We start from the raw sequence: 24,487 nt of genomic DNA, 5'->3' as shown, positions 1-24,487 counted from the left end.
ATTATAATAAAGTATATACCAGTTTGTTCATTAATACTAAGAATATAGACTTATATATAGAATTATAGTGTTTCCGTCCTTAAAGGGAACCTATTAGCAATAAAATTCTAAATAAACTTCAGGCATTAAAGAGGGTCTGTCCCCTCTCCTGACATGCCTATTTTAATAGCTCCATGTATTCCCCATGTAATAACAATTCTGGAGCATCTATTCTTATGACTCTATGTTGTGCCATTCCTTTATTATGTCTACTAGAAGTTATGAATTAATTGCTATTAGCCTTCAGTAAGGGTACAGAGGGAGGTAACCAGTTGGGGCGGGGTTTACCTGCACAGTCTGATAATGGCAGCACTGATTGGATAGAGTCTGTGCAGGGACACGCCCCCAACTGTTTACCTCCCCTCTGTACCCATCCATTGTCATTGCTCTGTGTACGTTGTAGCCTCTTTTTCTTTTTTGGTGATTATTTAACTATCTCATAAGGATTCACATTAGTTATACATTTAAAGACAACGCTATCATTTGCTATATTCTTCAATAGGTGTTTAATAGGTTTATATCCAAGAAATGACACATCATTGACATCCCCATCAGATAATAACGCCACCCATGTGTTTACAAATACAACTCTTGAGAGGCTATTGAAACGCTCAGCGGAATTAAACACTTGTGTCAAGCGCTCTTCTCTTTATCGCATCCTTTATCATCTGTTCTAGCAGCTACAGCTTGGCTAATTAAGCATCATTAATAGTAACCCTGCCGCCACAGACTGGCTTTTTATAAAAGAAGGCAGAACGCTATACAACCACATGCATTCACTTATTCTCTTTTCATTGAACCATATGCTGTTCTTTCCAACGCAATATGAAATGCAGAAAAACACAACATCCAATCATAAGTCTTAATGAGAATGTATTAAACTGTAAACTTTCTCTCCATTAGATAAAACTTTTCCTTGATTTTTATTTTTTCTCTTTTTCTGCACTTTGTGCTTCTGGGCTGCTATTCCTACTGTAAACAATAAAAAAAAAGTGGGTTAGTTATCCCAATTCGCAGGTGCCCGCTGCCATGGCTGAAAACATTGAGAAAAAAGACAATGCAGCAGTACTCTGCAAACCAGATAAAGTACAATAATGCCATAGTCACAAAGCACATTAAGTGCTAATGCTAGGCTTATTTATAAAGTGAGATGCTTGACAAATGCATTTTGTACAAAACCATTGAGCCCGTCTGCCTTGACGTTTGGCAGAGGGGCTCTAATAGTTTTGTACAAAATGCATTTGCCAAGCATCTCACTTTATAACTAAGCCTAGCATTAGCACTTAATGTGCTTTGTGACTATGGCATTATTGTACTTTATCTGGTTTGCAGAGTATTGTAAACAAGAGGACGTTGGCACCATAGAGCAGTGATGGGTAACCTCTGACACTCCAGCTGTGGTGAACCTACGACTCCCAGCATGCTCCATTCATTTCTATGGAGTGCCGAGAACAGCCAAGCAAGCGCACATCTTGGGAGTCGTAGTTTTTCCACGGCTGGAGTGCAGGAGGTTAGCCATTTTTATAGACTGACAATAATACGCAACAACAAATAAAATCGATTTTAGAGGATAAATTGTTAGGAAACCTTCTTTCCTGTATATTTACTTGTATATAAAGTGCAAGTGCTGCCAAAAATTACAAAGAAAAGGCACTCCGATACAACCTGTATATCACATAATGGAGGGCCTCATTCACAATGTGGTACAATTGTTCAGGTAATGAAACTCCTACTCTCATAAAGTCTATGCACTAAGGGAAAGGGCTGCCAAAAATGACAAGGAACCGGCGCTCCAATACACCCTTTATTACACATAAAGGAGGCATCATACACACTCTTGAAAAATTATGATTGATGGCCTGCTGGTGACCTTCTAAAACATTAGGGGCGAGGGCCTGCTGTTGAGCTGACCCTCTAAAACATTAGGAGTGAGAGTCTGGTGCTGAGCTGACCCTCTAAAGAATAGAGAACAGCCTAATACCCTTGTTGATATGATGGAGCAGAAGATGGAGGAGGATGAGAAAAAGAAGATTGAACCATATACCCTTTTTTGTGGTAACTGATGGTGCTTGCGATGGTCCAGGTGCAGGACTGTAGGCATTCGGAACTGCGTCTTGGACAGGGGATTGGCCAGCACGTAACACTTGGGAAGATAAAGCATTGGTGTGACCCGCAGACACTGATTGTGGCCCCAGGCATTCGGTCCACCTATTAGGGTGCTTTGATGCCATGTGGTGGATCATGCTGGTTGTGGTGAGGTTGCTAGTGTTCATGCCCCTGCTCATTTTGGTACGGCACAGGTTGCAAATGATAATTCTATTATCGTCCGCACTTTCATCAAAAAAGCGCCAAACTGCAGAACACCCACCCCTTGTTTGCCAAGACTCTCCATGGTGGGAGGAAAGAGGGTCAGGGTGAGGATTCTGTTGACCAGACTCTTGGCTACTGAGACTGGACTTTGTGGAAGACAGGGTGGTGTTTAACTGACTGGATGCATTATCTGCTGCAATCCAACCAGCCACCTGGTCGCACTGCTGTGACTTCTAAAGGGGTGTCCTGCACCGCCCTGCAAACTGGGACATGAAGCTTGGTATCGTGGATGAGTGTGTTTCTTGTGCTCTGGCAGCAGGCACAGTTTCACCACGGCCTCTGCGTGCACCATCAGCAGCACGGCCACTTCCCTGTCGCTTACTGCTCGCATTGAGCACTTTAAATGGTATATATGCTTGCAAGTATGTGACACGTACAGTTGCGCAGGTTTTGTAAGTGTATGCGCAAATAAATTACACAGAATGTCACAGATATTTAGGATCTGCAAACGTTATACAGGAGATATAGCGCAGGTAATGTCGCTGTCAGCAGCGGCCAAACAATTACGCTGAATGTCACAGATATTTAGGATGCACAAATGTAACACAACAGATGTAGCAGAGGTTGTGTCACTGTCAGCAGCAGCCAAACAATTGCACGCAAATTAGCGCAGGTTGCGCCAATAATATATATTGCAGCCAGATAAAACAATAGTCCTTAAAAGGACTTTTGGGTCTCTAACACCTTTCAACAGTAAACCCTGTTACAGCATTACAGTGAGTGCCTGTACTTTCCCGCACGCTTATTGGCTGCGTAGCAGGCAATAAAAGTGTGGGGACGAGATTCGAGCATCGCGCTCGAGCACACGCGGTGTTCGGCCAAGCACCACAATGTGCCGAGCATTGCGATGCTCCATTCAAAATGGTGTTCGGCCGAGCATGCTCGCCCAACACTAATTCCTACACATGGCCAATCTTGTATTGTCAATGGAATTCTCCTACTAAAACTGCCGTTGTTAACTACTGCGTACAGGGTTTGCATTCTTTCCAGAGGAGGTCACAGCCTTGGATACAGTAGCAGCCATAATATGATAAAACTCAAACAATTTTTAAATAGAAGAGATAAAGTCTCTACGAAAGAATTGTGAACAAATTAATGGAAATACTTTTTCAAATTCCGCAACAAAATGCATTTAGAAGTTATTATTCGAGCCTGAGTTCAATGCTAAGTGGCGGCATGTCTGTTTCATATGTAAATAAAATACCATTAGCGGTAATGTCCTCAGCAGCCGAGTGATTTTTACTTCTTTTCTTTTAAAATCAGTTTCATAAAATAGCTCATTAGAGGACAGTATTCCATAATTGCAGCATTCTTTCTTTGTCCTATTTGACAAGGGGCAGGTTATTTTTTGGGTTGGATTTAAGGGTACGGCTACATCGCAATTTTTAGCATCGTACGCCCAAATATCGCAGAGTAGCAAGGCTGCTGTAGGAATGAATGAGGTCGCAGTGAGACTCGCATGTTTGCTGGTTCCTAGGCAATAAAGGCTATGGATACCGATGTCTTAGCCATTAGAACCATGAAACCCTTGGGTTACCAAATTGCATGATAATCTATTAATGGATAATGTTAAGCTTGTGTGTACAAATGACTCACAGCTAAAGTATATCTTCTCCCAGTTGTGTGTATATTGAAAAAAAACAAAAACATGGGACCTATTAGTGTCCCAGCAGATGGACTCTCACCTATCAGACACTTAGGTGATATGTTTAGGTTGTTGTAATACCCCATGAAATGGTAAGGTAACTGGTAGAGCAGTGTTTTCCACTGTTCATAAACTTTGAGTGCCTCCTGGTCAGGGCAGTGCCCTCCGGTAGTGTTGAGTGAAGTTTACAAAAATTCTATTTGGCTCCTTCACTGAATTTCACAAATAAATTTGTCTTGTGACCAATCACTTAGTCACAAAGAGAATTTCTTTGTAAGTAGTAAACGCAATGATGGGGAATGGCGATTGTGCTGCCCCCCAACTCTGGACACCTAACATGCCACGTTCATCTCTGATTACGGCATCTGAGATGAAAAATGAGGGCCTTTAGTGGTTAATCAGTAAAATAATAATAATAATATCACTCACCTCATTCATTTAAGCGCAAAGAGGCCGCCGCGGTCATCTTGATTGAAGATCCTGTGCAAAATCTTGGGCTAGCCGCTTTGGTGACTAGAGATGAGCGAATTGAAGTTGACAAAGTGGAATTCGATCAGAATTTCAGGAAAAATTCTATTTGCACTGAATCTAAATTTCCGCTGCTGCACGTGTTAAGACATGGAGCAAAGAACTCTGGGAACAAGGGATTACCCACAATGCCATGCATGCAGCTAATCAACAGCCAGACATCCATGTCATGTCACAGCCCTATAAATAGCCTCAGCCATCTTGGGTTCAGCCATTTTCCAGTGTACTTAGTGCAGGGAGAGATGTCAGCAGGCGATAGGGACAGTGCTAGGAAAGACTTTAAAACTTTTATTTTGCTGTATAGAAGTTCAGGGAAAGGATAGGGAGGACTCATTCCACAGTATTGAAACAGAACAGGGTTCAGAAGGGGAGGTTACAGCCTGGGTAATAGGAACAATCCTATTACACCTTGCTGCACTGACTGTGATCCAAATTGCCATTATACTGCTCTGTAATTCCAGCAAACCGTTCTTGATATTGGGGTGCAAGTGCTGTTTGATACAGCCATTAACAGGGTTACAAGGAAATATTTATATGTCTTATTTGCCCTTGCACGGTGCTGTTATGTGTTCTAAAGCATTTTTTGGCTTGTATTAGTGGGAAAAAGAGGGCTTATTAGCTGTTGTGTGGTAAAGTGAGAACATTATAGCCCTTTTGTGGCGTGTATTAGTGGCAAAAAATATATATTATTTGCCGTTCAGCAGTGCAGTTATATGTTCTAAAGCCTTTTGTGGAGTGTATAAGTGGAAAAAAGTAAGGGCCTATATGCCATTCAGCGGTGCAGTTATATGTTCTAAAGCACTTTTTTGCGTGTATTAGTGGCACAAAAAAAAAGTATTTGTCATTGTGTGGTGAAGTGAGAAAATTACATCCCTTTTTGCTGTGTATTAATAGCAAAAATATATATCCATACCCAGACACACCGTGTCAGGATGCAGAGGAGATGGAGGCAAGGAGTCCCACCGAGTCACTTGCACAAATGGCCCGATGCATGCTCACTTGCTTGCGTAGTGACAACCGAATTGTCACCATTCGGCAGACGGATGACCTCTGGCTCTCCACCTTGTTGGACCCTTGCTACCGGTCCAAAAGGGGGGCCTTTTTTACACCCGCTGAGAGGGAGGACAAACTGAACTACTATAGAGACATCCTATGTAGTCAGTTGACTGCTGCCTATCTGCACCATCGTCCATCCTCTTGCAGGTCTGACTGGGGGGGGCCTTTTGCGCTCAAGTTCCTCTGCCATGACTGCTGTGGAAGGATGCGGAGGTAGGAGCAGTTCCAACTCCATCAGCAGTAACTTGAGTCTAGAGTCGCTGATAAGCAGCTTTCTTCACCTGCCTAGTGAAGAAACTACTCACCAGCAGCAACATCAGCTAGACCTGGAGCCGGACCTGAACCAGCAGGTTGTGACATACTTGGATAGTACCCTGCCACGCCACATTGAAGACCCGCTGTACTACTGGGCGTGGCCACAACTAGCAGAGTTTGCCCTGGAAAAGCTGTCCTGCCCTGCCAGTAGTGTGGCACCAGAGTGGGTGTTTAGTGCGGCGGGGGCCATAGTTACCCCAAGAAGAACTCACCTGTCCACCAATAATGTGGAGAGATTGACCTTTGTCAAGATAAATAAGGCGTGGATCAGCTAGGATTTACACTCAAAATGCCTGATGCATCAGACTAGATCATCCATGCAGCCACACCAACACTTTGACAAAATAGACCGGTTTCTTCTGGCTACCTGCCTCAGCTACTATTCTGATTCTGTCACCCTTCTGATGCCAGACATCTGATGCCAAGTGCTCCTTCTTTCACCCACCATCTTCAGCTGGTACTGGTATTGCCACCCACCTCCCCACTCTGTCACCTGATGCTTCTTCCACCTCCACACTATGTCACCTTGGCACTCTGTGGTCTCCCGATGCTGCTGTTACCTCAACACTATGTCACCTTGCCCTTCTGTGGCCTCCTGATGCTGCTCCTGCCACCTCCATACTGTCATTGGGTCACCCTGTGGACTCCTCCTGATGCTGCTGCCGCCATTTCCACGCTCTGTCATTGTGCCACTCTGTGGCCTCCTGATGATGCTGCTGCCACCTCCACACTGTCATTGTGCCACTATGTGGCCTCCTGATACTGCTGCCACCTCCACACTGTCATTGTGCCACCCTGTGGCCTCCTCCTGATGATGCTGCTGCCGCTACCTCCACACTCTGTCATTGAGCCACCCTGTGGCCTCCTCCTGATGCTGCTTCTGCTGCCACCTCCACACTCTGTCATTGTGCCACTCTGCTGTCTCCTCATGCTGACGCCACCTCCACACTGTCATTGTGTCGCCATGTGGCCTCATCCTGATGCTCAAGCTTCCGCCACCTCCACGCTCTGTCATTATGCCACTATGTGGCTTCATGATGCTGCTGCTGCCGCCTCCACACTATCATTGTGCCATTCTATGGCCTCCTGATGCTGCTGCTGCCACCTTGACACTTTTTTTGTGCCACTCTATGGTCTCCTCATGCTGCTTCCACACCACTATGCCACTGGGCCACTCTGTGGACTTCACATGCTGTTCCCACCCTACCCACTTCATGACTGGACCACTATTTTGCCTTTCGGCCTGGCTAACATCATCATTTCTTTGACCTTTCTTCTGATCTTTCAGAAGGAAAGAATATAGAGACGCACAACAGATCCTGTCTATGTAACAGCTGTAAGGCCTGCATGACATGGTCCCTATTTTGCATCAGTATTGGCTTATGATTTGGTAGCCAGAAGCAGGAATGGGAAAAAAACTGAAGATGTGCAGATATTCCATTCACGCGTCATCTCTGTTTTGGATCCACTCCAGTTTTTTGGGCTTTAGCAATACTTATGTATTACTGACCAAGTGAAGGCAGATGCTCCATAGACAGGATCCATTTTTTGGGGGTTATTGTTCTGATGAATCAGAGGAAGGGCAAAATAATTAGTGACGTCAACGCAAACTTATTGCTCACACCCTCTGCACTCTGTCGGGGGGGGGGGGGGGGGCTCTACTTGTATAAGCGTTTAATAGAACAGGTTCTGTAGACATCTATGTGAAATCAGCTGCCAACTGTGCAAAAGGAGTGCACTTTTTCTTGACGCTAACATTGACCTGTAAAGGTTGAGTTAACACTTGAGTTATTTGGTCAGTTTTGGCCCTGTGACTGCCCAAATAAATGAAGCGTGCAGTGATTCTAAGAGCGCCACCTGTCATCTGCATTTCATACTGACTCACAGTATTATTTCACTACCACAGCAGACTCCCTATGCGTGTTACTGCAAGGCACAGTGTTCTACATTACTATAAAGGCTCTCTATAGTCAGGAAATAGCTGTTTTTAATGCAATTTGCTTTGAATAAATTCGGATTGAACCAAATTTTTTCAAAAAATTCTGTGAATCGGCCGAATCAAATTTTTGAGAAATTCGCTCATCACTATTGGTGACATCATACGTTATGGCGCACAAGGTCTTAATGATGGCCACAGCGGCCTCTTTGTGCTCGAATGGATGAGGTGTCTATGTATATTTTGTGCTTTTACTCCCATTTCAGGAAAAATTTAATAATTACCACAAATCCCAAGGAAATGTGGCTTTGCGGCAAATTGCATGTTCCATGAAATTCAGATTGAAGTCCACTATGGGTACTACGATTTGCTCAAACCTTCAGCATATTCCCAAGAGTAATATCATAGGATAGACAGTTACTAGACAACTTTGCCCGCTAGTCCATTGACAGACTAATTCTGTATTAACCCGAGACATTTGTTGCATCTTGTTTTACATTGTGCGGCTGAATAGTCTACATGACAATGAGGTTTTTACATTGCTTAAGGTTGATTATAGCCAATTCTTAGCACGGGACTTGTGGCATACAGATACTGTTCAGTTACAGATTAGTAACCCTCATTTTGGGTGGTTTATGTTTTTAATATTATCATTCATTTTTGAGATTCACCAAACACACACAAATATACTGTGAGTGTGAGGTTAGGTTGTCATTGACTCTCCGCCATTATTGGTTTCACTAAATAGTAATATGCTTCTTAAACATTCAGTTCATCTATTGCATCCTCTCTCTAACAGCCTCGCCAACCTGTTCCTCCAGTGAGTACGTCTGTGACAGTGGTGGCTGCATCTCGGCCTACCTCAGGTGTAATGGGGAATATGATTGTGCCGATGGCTCCGATGAGGTAAGGTTTTATTTTAGAAGTGTATCCCTGCATGGTTGGGTATAATGTCAAAGAATCAAAAAGTCTAGTGATTAAGACAAAGATATTGGAACAAACATTTAAGACAAAGATATTGGAACAAACATTTGTACAAACCCTTCTTTCCAATAATTGGAGCACATAAAGGCAGTGTCAATCACCCAATGAGCCACCAAATGCATTGGATGAAAGAATTGTTGATGAAGCATCTAAAATCAATGTTTCTGGGCAGCAGCACCCCCTTAGCAGCTGCACAGAAAATGTATCTGTATGGGGATGATCAATCACAGCAGTGATCACTCTTCCCCATACAGAGGAGATGATCGCTGCATGTGAATTCAGGTCTCAGCTCCACTGATGATCAGGTAATCATTGGGGAAAAAATTGCTTTTTTACGGCAGTTGTCTGCCCAGTTGGCCTATGTAAAAGGGCCTTTAGAGTTTTCAAGATTATATATAGGGACGAGCGAACTTGTGTTTTCAAGTTTGAAGTACAAGGTTCTTGTTATCTAAGAATACCGTTATGGATTCCGCTACCGGAACGAAATCCATAACCGAATTCTTAGATAACCCGAACCCCAAACCTGTACTGTACACCGAACTTGAAAACAAAACACAAGTTCACTCATCCCTAATTGTATATCAACTTTGAGTTATGCACCCAAAATTGCACCGACATGCAAACCAGATTATGTGCAGCTAATAGCATATTTATTGTTAATAGCAATGCAGTTATGTAGCTAATCTGCAGTTTATTATGTGGTCATTGAAACTGCATTGAGCTGCTGTCAATTTGAAAATCACATCAATCTACATGCTGGAGCGGTTTCAGCAGCATTGCTGGCTCACTGCAGCCAGTGAAGTGGCTACAACATGTGGAACCAGGCTGAGGATCATGTTCATAAACTAGTGGCAATTGGTCACAAAATCGTGGAACGCCAAAGTTATCTCGGACTTAGAGGATGCATATGATAAATGAATCATAACACTTACAAAGAAAGGCATTGGATGCCGGCAAAGCTTTAAGACGACAAATTAGCATTGGGCAGAAACCCAACGGCACCTGCCTGCGCCCAGCTATCATGCCAAGAGGTATAGAGCGAGGGGATAGCAATATGGGAACACCACCAAGGGTATGTGTATTGTATCAATAGGAGCAGTATAGTATGAAGATGAAAATTCTGAAAAAATTTGGCGATTCATTAAGTAAGTACCTTTCACCGCAGGATGTAAATTCCTGGTACAATTAAGTGCCCTGGACATGAAGCTAAATGATTGTGATGATGATGAATAGGAATATAGTACTCAGTAGGATTGTCTGGATTGTGCGGGAAGAAAGGGTTGCTTGGATTTTTGGCCATATCTAGGGTCAGCCGAATTTGCTGTTAAAGCTTTGTGTAGAAAATCAACCAAAATCTGCAGCAGCAAATCACCACTAAATCCCGCTAATAGAGGAATCGGTGGCTTTGAAATCTGTAGTTGCAGATGTTGCTGAAAATCCACGGGTAATATGCAGCAAAATCATCAGCGATAGAATTGCTTGCGGATTTGATTGCATGTTTTGACTTGTATTCGTATGTGGAATGGGGAAAATCTGCAACAAGTTTGTAAATAATCCAGAACAGAAATGAACGTGTTTCAGACTGCGGGTCATTTTTCCATTTGCTCACATTACTTGGTCTGACTCTGAATAACTTTTTCTCGTTTTCCATCCTTAGGTTGATTGTGTGACTGACTGCAAAGACCACCAGTTTCGATGCCGCAATAAGGCCTACTGCATCCCTGTCAGATGGCTGTGCGACGGAGTCCATGACTGTGTAGACAGCAGCGATGAAGATAACTGTGAGAGAGGTTAGAAAGTCTTATTCCCCTCTCTGAGATGAAATTCGCTCTTGTGCATCTCATTTGCTCTGTCTGCTCTAATAAACTAGTAACACCCATGTGCGCCATCAGGCTGATAAATGCAATGCTGTGGGATCGTAGCATGGACCATTGCGACCTATCTTCATCTGCTTAAAACGACAGGACTTTTTCTTTGTAAAACACTGGTTTCCCTCGGCGTTATTTAGTGGATTTATGTCTTTATGGCTTTTTGATGAGATCGGCACGATAAGGCTCATCAGGATAAGTCACTGTGCATTTCTTAAATACGTTGTTATAGAGAGAAATTCTTACAGCACATTACAAAATACATTTATGGAGTGTGATGCTATGGCTCTGGTATCTAATTGTTCCTTTTGTCTAAGATGCAAGGAAATGGAAATGTTAATAAATTAGAGATTATGTGCCATAGATGCAGGCCGTGCTGTTCCTATGGAGCGCTTGGAGAGCAGGGCCAGCCATGGATTATCCCTTCACCTTTGTGATTGGGTGGTCTAGAAATGGACTGTAAGCATCCAGAAGATGGAGGTTGGCCCAAGACTCATGGAAAGACTGTGGGCCACCATACAGGGCCAGGGCATAGGGCTTTGTATGTATAAGAGCCCTTGTTTGCAAAATGGATATTCAAAGAAGGATAATAAATAAATTTAATAGCATATATGTTTTTCTTGCGTTCACTGGTTCTCAGATAAAATAGTTAATAAACAATAATAAATAAAATAAAATACTGAAAAAATATGCAAATAAATAAACTAATGAACAACAATTATTAATAATAATTTATAAAATAACATTCAACAATCTTTTCCCTTCTCCCCCAAGCCTTTTAGCTTGAAATGTTAATAAGTTTATAGAGGTTGTCTGGGACTTTGATACTGATGTACTGTCCTTAGATTAGGTCATCAATATCACATGGGTGGGGGACCAACTCTCAGCATTGTCATTGATCAGTTAAAGGGGTTGTCCGGGTTCAGCTCTCCCCATTTTCATCACTCCGGCCACGATCCCTTGCCTTGCACTCGATTGCGCAATGGCTTGTTTGTTTATATTTTCACACTGCTTGGCAGAGACACCTTATGATGTCACCAGCACTTATGGGCAGGCTTTAGTACCTCCGCCTAGCTTACCCTATGGCTGTCATAGCAACTTAAGCCCTTGATCTCAGCGTGGGGAGCATTTCGGGCCCTGAGGGTGCAGTTCTCCTGGGAAAAGACTGCTCAGATGTCGTGGTTGCGATTGACCATGGCATCTGAGCAGTTAAATGTCTGTGATTGGTGTTATCGCCAATCATGAACAATGCCTCCCGGTGTCTGCTGTATACAATATGATTACCACTCAGCTCCTGACTGGGTACCATCTTTAAAGTCCTGACTTGTAGTTATGAATGGGTTAACAGTTACTACCACAATAAGAAACTAAAATATATGAAGCTAGAAATTGCAGTGTGGACAAGTGATAGTGTTTATAGTATTGTAACAAAGCTGTTGAGCCTCATTTAATAGCTGATCTGGTTCTGCAGCTGGTGTAAGTTCCCGACATAACAGCTAGGGCAGTTACCCATCCCCAGCAATCACATAATCATGGTTCATAACAGTCATACATTTATTTTGCTGACTATTAGACACCTCCAGGTGAGCCAAATTTATTAAGTGTCATGTGTCATTTAATAAATTTGCTATAACTCACTCCAACTATATTGTTGACTTGACACCAGTCAGGGTGAGCCATTGAGTTCGCTGCAGCATTATTCTGTATAGTAAGAGTTCTTGGTGTTCTATACACCATTGTCGGTTCCCCATTTCCGTTTCATACACTCTAACAAAGCAAACAAAATGGAATATTATGGAAAAAGAAAAACCTTCACCTCTATACGTCTTTGCCAGCTGCAATAAAATAACACTTGTTGGCTGCCACCGACGGTGTCGAAAATATACTCAATTGCTCCCGAGCCCTTGTGAAAAGAATAACTTAAGGCTCAAAGTGCCGCGGCCTATGGTTTCACAAAACAAAAGAGTACATTGATCTAACATTAAAAGCCAAATGACTAAAAAAAGAAGGTATATAAAAACTCAAGAGATTTTACTTCAATAAACAACATCACATAGGCTATGCTGAATAAATAATATTTCTAAATCCATTCACCGTAAATTTCACAAGAATGAAAATCATCCCACAGTTTTTCATTATACCGAACGACACAACTGCCATTCATTGTAAATATAGCCGTCGGGGCAGCCGAATGAATTCCACAATGCAGCTGAACAGCTGTGCTTGCCCGACATTTAATGATCTCAGGTTTTCATACAAAATAAAGTTGTTTTAGCAGTAATGACTGCTCTTATATTCTGAGATGGCCATTGTTCAAATGTAAGTGATTTTGCCTCAGAAAGTATCTTAGATAAAAAGTGCCAACTGAATACATCAAAAGTTACTAACTGAGTTTGTCAGGAATTTTTATCAGTGGATTAAAGGGGGTTATTAGAGCATATGGACATGATAGACGTGAGTCTTCTGTTAAGGACCTCCTTTGTTAGTCGGTTAGCCATGGGGTGCAGATGTACAGCAGCCATCTCACATGGACCCTGGTGCTTAGGGGGTTCCAATGGTTCCTCTGCTGCCCAGGAAGACACCAGTATCAAGTGTGGAAAATGGTCAGGGAGGAACCTGTAACAGCCTTTACATCAGGTCCCAGGACCTTCAACTTAGACTTCTGCCCAGAGCAGAGAGTTGCTAAGAAAGAGTGTATTACATAGCCAGCCATACATTTGAACGGTTGGGTGACTGAGTGTAATGGTCCTATAAGCTGATCACCTGGGGTTTCTAGAGCTAGATCTATGATAATGAGCTCATGGACATGTGTCTTTCTTCAGACAAGGCATTGCTTTGTAGTTCTTCAGACAACTTATCACCAGAAAAGGGATCCTTTAGTCTAATTTCAAGGTACCCGCTAAGGGTAGTGCCACACATGGCAGAAATTAGCACTCTTCTTCTATAGCCAGAAGTCTTATAAGCAACACCAACAGTTGCAATATGTAAAATGAAATCCTGCTTACTCTACATTATTTAGGCTGACCAAAACTCAACACCAGTAATTGCCATAAATGTAATGAACATAAGCCATGTTCTTGCTCCTTGGGCTGACAAGTACACTGGATTGCAGCAAAGATATGCTTATGGAGCAAATTCATCTGCAGGGTGGTGTATCATTCAGTTGCTCCTAGTACAGCTTCACTATAATTGCTTCATACTATAGAACATCTATATAGATATTAAGTAGATACAAGTTCACTCATGTGCACAGTTCTAATTTAGAGGCCATATCAACCTTTGCACCCATTTTTTTTGTCCTCATAAATTTGAACTGAAATCCCCTCCAGCCAAGAGCTGAAGTGCATTTTTGGTTTGCACCAGTTTTCTGTTGGGCCTCTGATGACTCACCCTTGGCCTGTCTTCTCCCACCCACATTCAGCTCACTTTTTGTAAAAGTGGTAAGGGTGTTGGGGAAAGCTAAAAAGTTGCACATTTTGCAACAATGTGTGACAGATTTTGTGACTTTTTATGCCAGTTATAGTATTGGACACATCTTCGTGTGGACCCACTAAGGTTAGTTGAACCAATCAATTTCAAGTAACAGAAGAAAGTAATCCAGCTTCCAAGATGGCAGTAGTAAACAAGATGATCTTTATTTCATGGGTGCAGAATAAAATCCAACATGTACATCTACGCGTTTCGGATCGTCAGGTTCTGATCCTAATCAATTTCAAGTGCCTTTCCAACAATCCAATATGTATTAGATGTTTGGACAATGTTAATTCAGCAAATGTTGGAGGTTTGAAAAAAGTATTGGGTGTGTTAAATATCCAGGATAAGCAACTATTGGTTCTCATGTGAGATACACTGCTGTCAGAGTTGTCTAAGAGTGGCTTACTCCCCTTCACCGTTGAGAACATAGGCACACTTGGGCAAACCAAGAACAAATGTGTATGATGGGATAGGAGTAATATAACCTTTAGCCAAATTAACATTTGCCAAAAGCTATTGAAAGGTGTATGGCCTACTTTACAAAGAATAAAGTTGGTCATAGACAGTCCTTGGACTTTTAAATGTCTATACACTTTGGGATAAAGTCTTTAACTTATGCATCAATAATTTTCCACTATGACATGCAGGTATAAATAACTAGTGAAACTAGTGAAAATTACAAAACAAGAAGCAACTAATAACTGAAAAGTTCCAGATAGCACCTTTAAAGGGAGTCACTAGAAAACAGGCACAATGCCTTGTAGGGCTAGCTCAGCTGAATTTATTCATACCTTTTACTTGGTAATTCATTGCTTCTTTCTGGCTTCATTCTATGCAAATGAGCAGTTAAGTGCATTGAGGGCTGGCCCAAGCCCCATTTTTGCATCCTTGCTCCTCCTGCTTCCTCTTCCAGCCCCTCCATCTCCTGCTTGATCCTGGCTTATCATCTCGCCTGTCGATCTAGAAGTAGAGAAAAGTGGCCATATTGCACTTCCTGTGGCAATCGGGTTTAGGGTATTCAGACCTGTAGTGATTGAAGTTGCCTCCTTCTATGATGGCTTACCATTTGTCTGTGGACTCCATAGCAGCAACAGCTACACACAACCATGAATGTATTGATGTATTTATGTACAATAAAAGGAATTGAGCTGATTTCTAATAAGGAAATAGAAATGAGCAAATTTCTTTAAATTTGACTTTGGTCTAAATCAACCATGAAATCCAATATGTGTTTCATTTTTCGAATTAAAATTTTTCAATTTTTTTTTCTCATGAAATTCTGATTCTAAGGAATCACATCTAATTTTAATTCTAAAGAATCGATTAACTCATCTCTGGAAGAAACCTTATGCAGTATGTTGACCAGAGTGTGTAGTTGTGTCTCATTACTTGGTATTTATTCTGGAATTAACAAATGGCATTTCTCTTTAAGGGGAAAATATATGCCGAGCGGATGAGTTCCTGTGCAATAACACCCTATGTAAGCTGCGTCTATGGCTCTGCGATGGAGAAGATGACTGTGGAGATAACTCTGATGAAGTGCCTGAAATGTGTGGTATGATATTTATATTCCTAAACAACCAATGTTTACTAAGCCAACATATAACATAATGTATTTTATTGCTTCTGCTTCGTTAGTGTGCCCAGTCTGGCTTGCGGTATATGGGCATATGGACTATTGGAGTATTTATCAGAGGAACGTTCTAGCACATTGTGCAAGAAAGGTTTCTTCAGCTTTCATCATTGGATGAGATTTTATCAGGTGACATTTTCAAGTCGGTATTAATACTGGTCATTGTCCTCATGGGAATGATCTGCCAATGTCTGGTCAATTTGGCCTGTAAAAACTTGAGCCAAGTGGCAAGATGGGCATCCAAGTGTCCACCTCTACACTGCTATTAAAGAAAAAAATTACAGAAATTTTGACTAACTGAAATCATCCACTCCACCAATGTGCTGCATAATCTGAATTCAGTTGTCCGATAATCCTGTACACTAACTTTATACCTTGCCAAGGGAACCTCTGCAAATATCCACAATTATGGGTCATTGTTAACATCCGCCTTTAAGGTAGCATACTTGAAATTTTGGGTCATGCTTAAATACCTGACTTAGCTATTTTCAAAAGTGCTATTTTAGGGAATGTAGAGAGCCAAGCATATGTGACCACCTCTTCTGGCCACCTGACAATTCTTATTTGAAAAGATTGACCTCCATCAGCAATCTATAGAAAGCTCTCCTGACATGTCTCTTTTAGTAATTACTCACTTTTAGGGATGAGCGAACTCGAACTGTATAGTTCGGGTTCGTACCGAATTTTGGGGTGTCCGTGACACGGACCCGAACCCGGACATTTTCGTAAAAGTCCGGGTTCGGGTTCGGTGTTCGTCGCTTTCTTGGCGCTTTTGTGACGCTTTCTTGGCGCTTTTTGAAAGGCTGCAAAGCAGCCAATCAACAAGCGTCATACTACTTGCCCCAAGAGGCCATCACAGCCATGCCTACTATTGGCATGGCTGTGATTGGCCAGAGCACCATGTGACCCAGCCTCTATTTAAGCTGGAGTCACATAGCGCCGCCCGTCACTCTGCTCTGATTAGCGTAGGGAGAGGTTGCGGCTGCGACAGTAGGGCGAGATTAGGCAGATTAACTCCTCCAAAGGACTTGATTAACTGATCGATCTGCAGCTGTGGATCATTGAGCTGCTGATCCTCAATTGCTCACTGTTTTTAGGCTGCACAGACCGTTTGTCAGTCTCATTTTTCTGGGGTGATCGGCGGCCATTTTGTGTCTTGTGGTGCGCCAGCACAAGCTGCGACCAAGTGCATTTAACCCTCAATGGTGTGGTTGTTTTTTGGCTAAAGCCTACATCAGGGTGAAGCTGTCACACCAAGTGCATTTAACCAGCAATAGTCTGTTCATTTTTTGGCCATATACAAAATCAGGGGCAAGCTGCGCCTGTCACCAAGTGCATTTAACCCTCAATGGTGTGGTTGTTTTTTGGCTAAAGCCTACATCAGGGTGAAGCTGTCACACCAAGTGCATTTAACCAGCAATAGTCTGTTCATTTTTTGGCCATATACAAAATCAGGGGCAAGCTGCGCCTGTCACCAAGTGCATTTAACCCTCAATGGTGTGGTTGTTTTTTGGCTAAAGCCTACATCAGGGTGAAGCTGTCACACCAAGTGCATTTAACCAGCAATAGTCTGTTCATTTTTTGGCCATATACAAAATCAGGGGCAAGCTGCGCCTGTCACCAAGTGCATTTAACCCTCAATGGTGTGGTTGTTTTTTGGCTAAAGCCTACATCAGGGTGAAGCTGTCACACCAAGTGCATTTAACCAGCAATAGTCTGTTTATTTTTTGGCCATATCCCAGTCTAATTCTGTCACTAAATCCATACCGGTCACCCAGCGCCTAAATACTAGGCCTCAAATTTATATCCAGCTAAATCTGTCCCTAGTGCTGTAGCTGGGCGAGTTATTTAGTGTCCGTTCAAGCACATTTCTTGTTCTGGGTTGAAATACAATTCCCAATTTAGCAATTTCATAATTTAGTGGTTCCTGCTATATCAGAGCTATTTGAAATCTATCCCAAAAAGGGTATATAATATTGAAGGTGCACATTGGGTCATTCAGAATAACTTCACACACACCCGCTACTGTGTATTTCCAAGTCTAATTCTGTCACTAAACCCATACCTGTCACCAAGCGCCTAAATACTAGGCCTCAAATTTAAATCCCTCTAAATCTCTCGTTACCCACCGCTGTACTGTTGTTGCTGGGCAAGATATTTAGTGTCCGTCAAAGCACATTTTTTGTTCTGGGTTGAAGTACAATTCCCAATTTAGCAATTTCATAATTTAGTGGTTCCTGCTATATCAGAGCTATTTGGAATCTATCCCTAAAAGGGTATATAATATTGAAGGTGCACATTGGGTCATTCAGAATAACTTCACACACACCCGCTACTGTGTATTTCCAAGTCTAATTCTGTCACTAAACCCATACCTGTCACCCAGCGCCTAAATACTAGGCCTCAAATTTAAATCCCTCTAAATCTCTCGTTACCGCTGTACTGTTGTTGCTGGGCAAGATATTTAGTGTCCGTCAAAGCACATTTTTTGTTCTGGGTTGAAGTACAATTCCCAATTTAGCAATTTCATAATTTAGTGGTTTCTGCTATATCAGAGCTATTTGAAATCTATCCCTAAAAGGGTATATAATATTGAAGGTGCACATTGGGTCATTCAGAATAACTTCACACACACGCTTCTGTGCATTTCCAAGTCTAATTCTGTCACTAAATCCATACCGGTGACCCAGCGCCTAAATACTAGGCCTCAAATTTAAATCCCTCTAAATCTCTCGTTACCCACCGCTGTACTGTTGTTGCTGGGCAAGATATTTAGTGTCCGTCAAAGCACATTTTTTGTTCTGGGTTGAAGTACAATTCCCAATTTAGCAATTTCATAATTTAGTGGTTTCTGCTATATCAGAGCTATTTGAAATCTATCCCTAAAAGGGTATATAATATTGAAGGTGCACATAGGGTCATTCAGAATAACTTCACACACACGCTTCTGTGCATTTCCAAGTCTAATTCTGTCACTAAATCCATACCGGTGACCCAGCGCCTAAATACTAGGCCTCAAATTTAAATCCCTCTAAATCTCTCGTTACCCACCGCTGTACTGTTGTTGCTGGGCAAGATATTTAGTGTCCGTCAAAGCACATTTTTTGTTCTGGGTTGAAGTACAATTCCCAATTTAGCAATTTCATAATTTAGTGGTTTCTGCTATATCAGAGCTATTTGAAATCTATCCCTAAAAGGGTATATAATATTGAAGGTGCACATAGGGTCATTCAGAATAACTTCACACACACGCTTCTGTGCATTTCCAAGTCTAATTCTGTCACTAAATCCATACCGGTGACCCAGCGCCTAAATACTAGGCCTCAAATTTATATCCCGCTAAATCTCTCGTTACCGCTGTACTGTTGTTGCTGGGCAAGATATTTAGTGTCCGTCAAAGCACATTTTTTGTTCTGGGTTGAAGTACAATTCCCAATTTAGCAATTTCATAATTTAGTGGTTCCTGCTATATCAGAGCTATTTGAAATCTATCCCAAAAAGGGTATATAATATTGAAGGTGCACATTGGGTCATTCAGAATAACTTCACACACACCCGCTACTGTGTATTTCCAAGTCTAATTCTGTCACTAAACCCATACCTGTCACCCAGCGCCTAAATACTAGGCCTCAAATTTAAATCCCTCTAAATCTCTCGTTACCGCTTTTACTGTTGTTGCTGGGCAAGATATTTAGTGTCCGTCAAAGCACATTTTTTGTTCTGGGTTGAAGTACAATTCCCAATTTAGCAATTTCATAATTTAGTGGTTTCTGCTATATCAGAGCTATTTGAAATCTATCCCTAAAAGGGTATATAATATTGAAGGTGCACATTGGGTCATTCAGAATAACTTCACACACACGCTTCTGTGCATTTCCAAGTCTAATTCTGTCACTAAATCCATACCGGTGACCCAGCGCCTAAATACTAGGCCTCAAATTTAAATCCCTCTAAATCTCTCGTTACCCACCGCTGTACTGTTGTTGCTGGGCAAGATATTTAGTGTCCGTCAAAGCACATTTTTTGTTCTGGGTTGAAGTACAATTCCCAATTTAGCAATTTCATAATTTAGTGGTTTCTGCTATATCAGAGCTATTTGAAATCTATCCCTAAAAGGGTATATAATATTGAAGGTGCACATAGGGTCATTCAGAATAACTTCACACACACGCTTCTGTGCATTTCCAAGTCTAATTCTGTCACTAAATCCATACCGGTGACCCAGCGCCTAAATACTAGGCCTCAAATTTAAATCCCTCTAAATCTCTCGTTACCGCTGTCCTGTTGTAGCTGGGAAAGTTATTTAGTGCCCGTCAAAGCACATTTTTTGTTCTGGGTTGAAGTACAATTCCCAATTTAGCAATTTCATAATTTAGTGGTTCCTGCTATATCAGAGCTATTTGAAATCTATCCCAAAAAGGGTATATAATATTCAAGGTGCACATTGGGTCATTCAGAATAACTTCACACACACGCTTCTGTGCATTTCCAAGTCTAATTCTGTCACTAAATCCATACCGGTCACCCAGCGCCTAAATACTAGGCCTCAAATTTAAATCCCTCTAAATCTCTCGTTACCCACCGCTGTACTGTTGTTGCTGGGCAAGATATTTAGTGTCCGTCAAAGCACATTTTTTGTTCTGGGTTGAAGTACAATTCCCAATTTAGCAATTTCATAATTTAGTGGTTTCTGCTATATCAGAGCTATTTGAAATCTATCCCTAAAAGGGTATATAATATTGAAGGTGCACATAGGGTCATTCAGAATAACTTCACACACACGCTTCTGTGCATTTCCAAGTCTAATTCTGTCACTAAATCCATACCGGTGACCCAGCGCCTAAATACTAGGCCTCAAATTTAAATCCCTCTAAATCTCTCGTTACCGCTGTCCTGTTGTAGCTGGGAAAGTTATTTAGTGCCCGTCAAAGCACATTTTTTGTTCTGGGTTGAAGTACAATTCCCAATTTAGCAATTTCATAATTTAGTGGTTCCTGCTATATCAGAGCTATTTGAAATCTATCCCAAAAAGGGTATATAATATTCAAGGTGCACATTGGGTCATTCAGAATAACTTCACACACACGCTTCTGTGCATTTCCAAGTCTAATTCTGTCACTAAATCCATACCGGTCACCCAGCGCCTAAATACTAGGCCTCAAATTTATATCCCGCTGAATTTGAATACAATACATTGGGCCAAATAATATATTTGTTGTTGTGGTGAACCATAACAATGAGAAAAACATCTAGTAAGGGACGCGGACGTGGACATGGTCGTGGTGGTGTTAGTGGACCCTCTGGTGCTGGGAGAGGACGTGGCCGTTCTGCCACATCCACACGTCCTAGTGTACCAACTACCTCAGGTCCCAGTAGCCGCCAGAATTTACAGCGATATATGGTGGGGCCCAATGCCGTTCTAAGGATGGTAAGGCCTGAGCAGGTACAGGCATTAGTCAATTGGGTGGCCGACAGTGGATCCAGCACGTTCACATTATCTCCCACCCAGTCTTCTGCAGAAAGCGCACAGATGGCGCCTGAAAACCAACCCCATCAGTCTGTCACATCACCCCCATGCATACCAGGGAAACTGTCTCAGCCTCAAGTTATGCAGCAGTCTCTTATGCTGTTTGAAGACTCCGCTGGCAGGGTTTCCCAAGGGCATCCACCTAGCCCTTCCCCAGCGGTGAAAGACATAGAATGCACTGACGCACAACCACTTATGTTTCCTGATGATGAGGACATGGGAATACCACCTCAGCATGTCTCTGATGATGACGAAACACAGGTGCCAACTGCTGCGTCTTTCTGCAGTGTGCAGACTGAACAGGAGGTCAGGGATCAAGACTGGGTGGAAGACGATGCAGGGGACGATGAGGTCCTAGACCCCACATGGAATGAAGGTCGTGCCACTGACTTTCACAGTTCGGAGGAAGAGGCAGTGGTGAGACCGAGCCAACAGCGTAGCAAAAGAGGGAGCAGTGGGCAAAAGCAGAACACCCGCCGCCAAGAGACTCCGCCTGCTACTGACCGCCGCCATCTGGGACCGAGCACCCCAAAGGCAGCTTCAAGGAGTTCCCTGGCATGGCACTTCTTCAAACAATGTGCTGACGACAAGACCCGAGTGGTTTGCACGCTGTGCCATCAGAGCCTGAAGCGAGGCATTAACGTTCTGAACCTGAGCACAACCTGCATGACCAGGCACCTGCATGCAAAGCATGAACTGCAGTGGAGTAAACACCTTAAAACCAAGGAAGTCACTCAGGCTCCCCCTGCTACCTCTTCTGCTGCTGCCGCCTCGGCCTATTCTGCTGCTGCCGCCTCGGCCTCTTCCTCCGCCTCTGGAGGAACGTTGGCACCTGCCGCCCAGCAAACAGGGGATGTACCACCAACACCACCACCACCACCTCCGTCACCAAGCGTCTCAACCATGTCACACGCCAGCGTTCAGCTCTCCATCTCACAAACATTTGATAGAAAGCGTAAATTCCCACCTAGCCACCCTCGATCCCTGGCCCTGAATGCCAGCATTTCTAAACTACTGGCCTATGAAATGCTGTCATTTAGGCTGGTGGACACAGACAGCTTCAAACAGCTCATGTCGCTTGCTGTCCCACAGTATGTTGTTCCCAGCCGGCACTACTTCTCCAAGAGAGCCGTGCCTTCCCTGCACAACCAAGTATCCGATAAAATCAAGTGTGCACTGCGCAACGCCATCTGTAGCAAGGTCCACCTAACCACAGATACGTGGACCAGTAAGCACGGCCAGGGACGCTATATCTCCCTAACTGCACACTGGGTAAATGTAGTGGCAGCTGGGCCCCAGGCGGAGAGCTGTTTGGCGCACGTCCTTCCGCCGCCAAGGATCGCAGGGCAACATTCTTTGCCTCCTGTTGCCACCTCCTCCTTCTCGGCTTCCTCCTCCTCTTCTTCCACCTGCTCATCCAGTCAGCCACACACCTTCACCACCAACTTCAGCACAGCCCGGGGTAAACGTCAGCAGGCCATTCTGAAACTCATATGTTTGGGGGACAGGCCCCACACCGCACAGGAGTTGTGGCGGGGTATTGAACAACAGACCGACGAGTGGTTGCTGCCGGTGAGCCTCAAGCCCGGCCTGGTGGTGTGTGATAATGGGCGAAATCTCGTTGCAGCTCTGGGACTAGCCAATTTGACGCACATCCCTTGCTTGGCGCATGTGCTGAATTTGGTGGTGCAGAAGTTCATTCACAACTACCCCGACATGTCAGAGCTGCTGCATAAAGTGCGGGCCGTCTGTTCGCGCTTCCGGCGTTCACATCCTGCCGCTGCTCGCCTGTCTGCGCTACAGCGTAACTTCGGCCTTCCCGCTCACCGCCTCATATGCGACGTGCCCACCAGGTGGAACTCCACCTTGCACATGCTGGACAGACTGTGCGAGCAGCAGCAGGCCATAGTGGAGTTTCAGCTGCAGCACGCACGGGTCAGTCGCACTACAGAACAGCACCACTTCACCACCAATGACTGGGCCTCCATGCGAGACCTGTGTGCCCTGTTGCGCTGTTTCGAGTACTCCACCAACATGGCCAGTGGCGATGACACCGTTATCAGCGTTACAATACCACTTCTATGTCTCCTTGAGAAAACACTTAGGGCGATGATGGAAGAGGAGGTGGCCCAGGAGGAGGAGGAGGAGGAGGAGGAAGAGGGGTCATTTTTAGCACTTTCAGGCCAGTCTCTTCGAAGTGACTCAGAGGGAGGTTTTTGGCAACAGCAGAGGCCAGGTACAAATGTGGCCAGCCAGGGCCCACTACTGGAGGACGAGGAGGACGAGGATGAGGAGGAGGTGGAGGAGGATGAGGATGAAGCATGGTCACAGCGGGGTGGCACCCAACGCAGCTCGGGTCCATCACTGGTGCGTGGCTGGGGGGAAAGGCAGGACGATGACGATACGCCTCCCACAGAGGACAGCTTGTCCTTACCCCTGGGCAGCCTGGCACACATGAGCGACTACATGCTGCAGTGCCTGCGCAACGACAGCAGAGTTGCCCACATTTTAACCTGTGCGGACTACTGGGTTGCCACCCTGCTGGATCCACGCTACAAAGACAATGTGCCCACCTTACTTCCTGCACTGGAGCGTGATAGGAAGATGCGCGAGTACAAGCGCACGTTGGTAGACGCGCTACTGAGAGCATTCCCAAATGTCACAGGGGAACAAGTGGAAGCCCAAGGCCAAGGCAGAGGAGGAGCAAGAGGTCGCCAAGGCAGCTGTGTCACGGCCAGCTCCTCTGAGGGCAGGGTTAGCATGGCAGAGATGTGGAAAACTTTTGTCAACACGCCACAGCTAACTGCACCACCACCTGATACGCAACGTGTTAGCAGGAGGCAACATTTCACTAACATGGTGGAACAGTACGTGTGCACACCCCTCCACGTACTGACTGATGGTTCGGCCCCATTCAACTTCTGGGTCTCTAAATTGTCCACGTGGCCAGAGCTAGCCTTTTATGCCTTGGAGGTGCTGGCCTGCCCGGCAGCCAGCGTTTTGTCTGAACGTGTATTCAGCACGGCAGGGGGCGTCATTACAGACAAACGCAGCCGCCTGTCTACAGCCAATGTGGACAAGCTGACGTTCATAAAAATGAACCAGGCATGGA

At 43.8% G+C, this 24,487-nt stretch overlaps 1 protein-coding gene across 1 annotated transcript in view; it reads left to right on the top strand.

Annotated features, from left to right (window-relative positions):
• Positions 1-24,487, top strand: part of LRP1B (LDL receptor related protein 1B) — a 1,294,122-nt gene that overhangs the window by 1,157,265 nt on the left and 112,370 nt on the right. Inside the window, 3 exon segments of the mRNA XM_044303104.1 lie at positions 8,689-8,795; positions 10,531-10,663; positions 15,648-15,770. Of these exon segments, the coding sequence (XP_044159039.1) occupies positions 8,689-8,795; positions 10,531-10,663; positions 15,648-15,770 (363 nt within the window).

The sequence above is a fragment of the Bufo gargarizans genome, chromosome 8 (genome assembly GCF_014858855.1).
Source record: "Bufo gargarizans isolate SCDJY-AF-19 chromosome 8, ASM1485885v1, whole genome shotgun sequence".
Lineage (NCBI taxonomy): Eukaryota > Metazoa > Chordata > Amphibia > Anura > Bufonidae > Bufo > Bufo gargarizans.
Note: the sequence above shows the minus strand (reverse complement) of the source record. Positions and strands in the feature narration are given on the sequence as shown.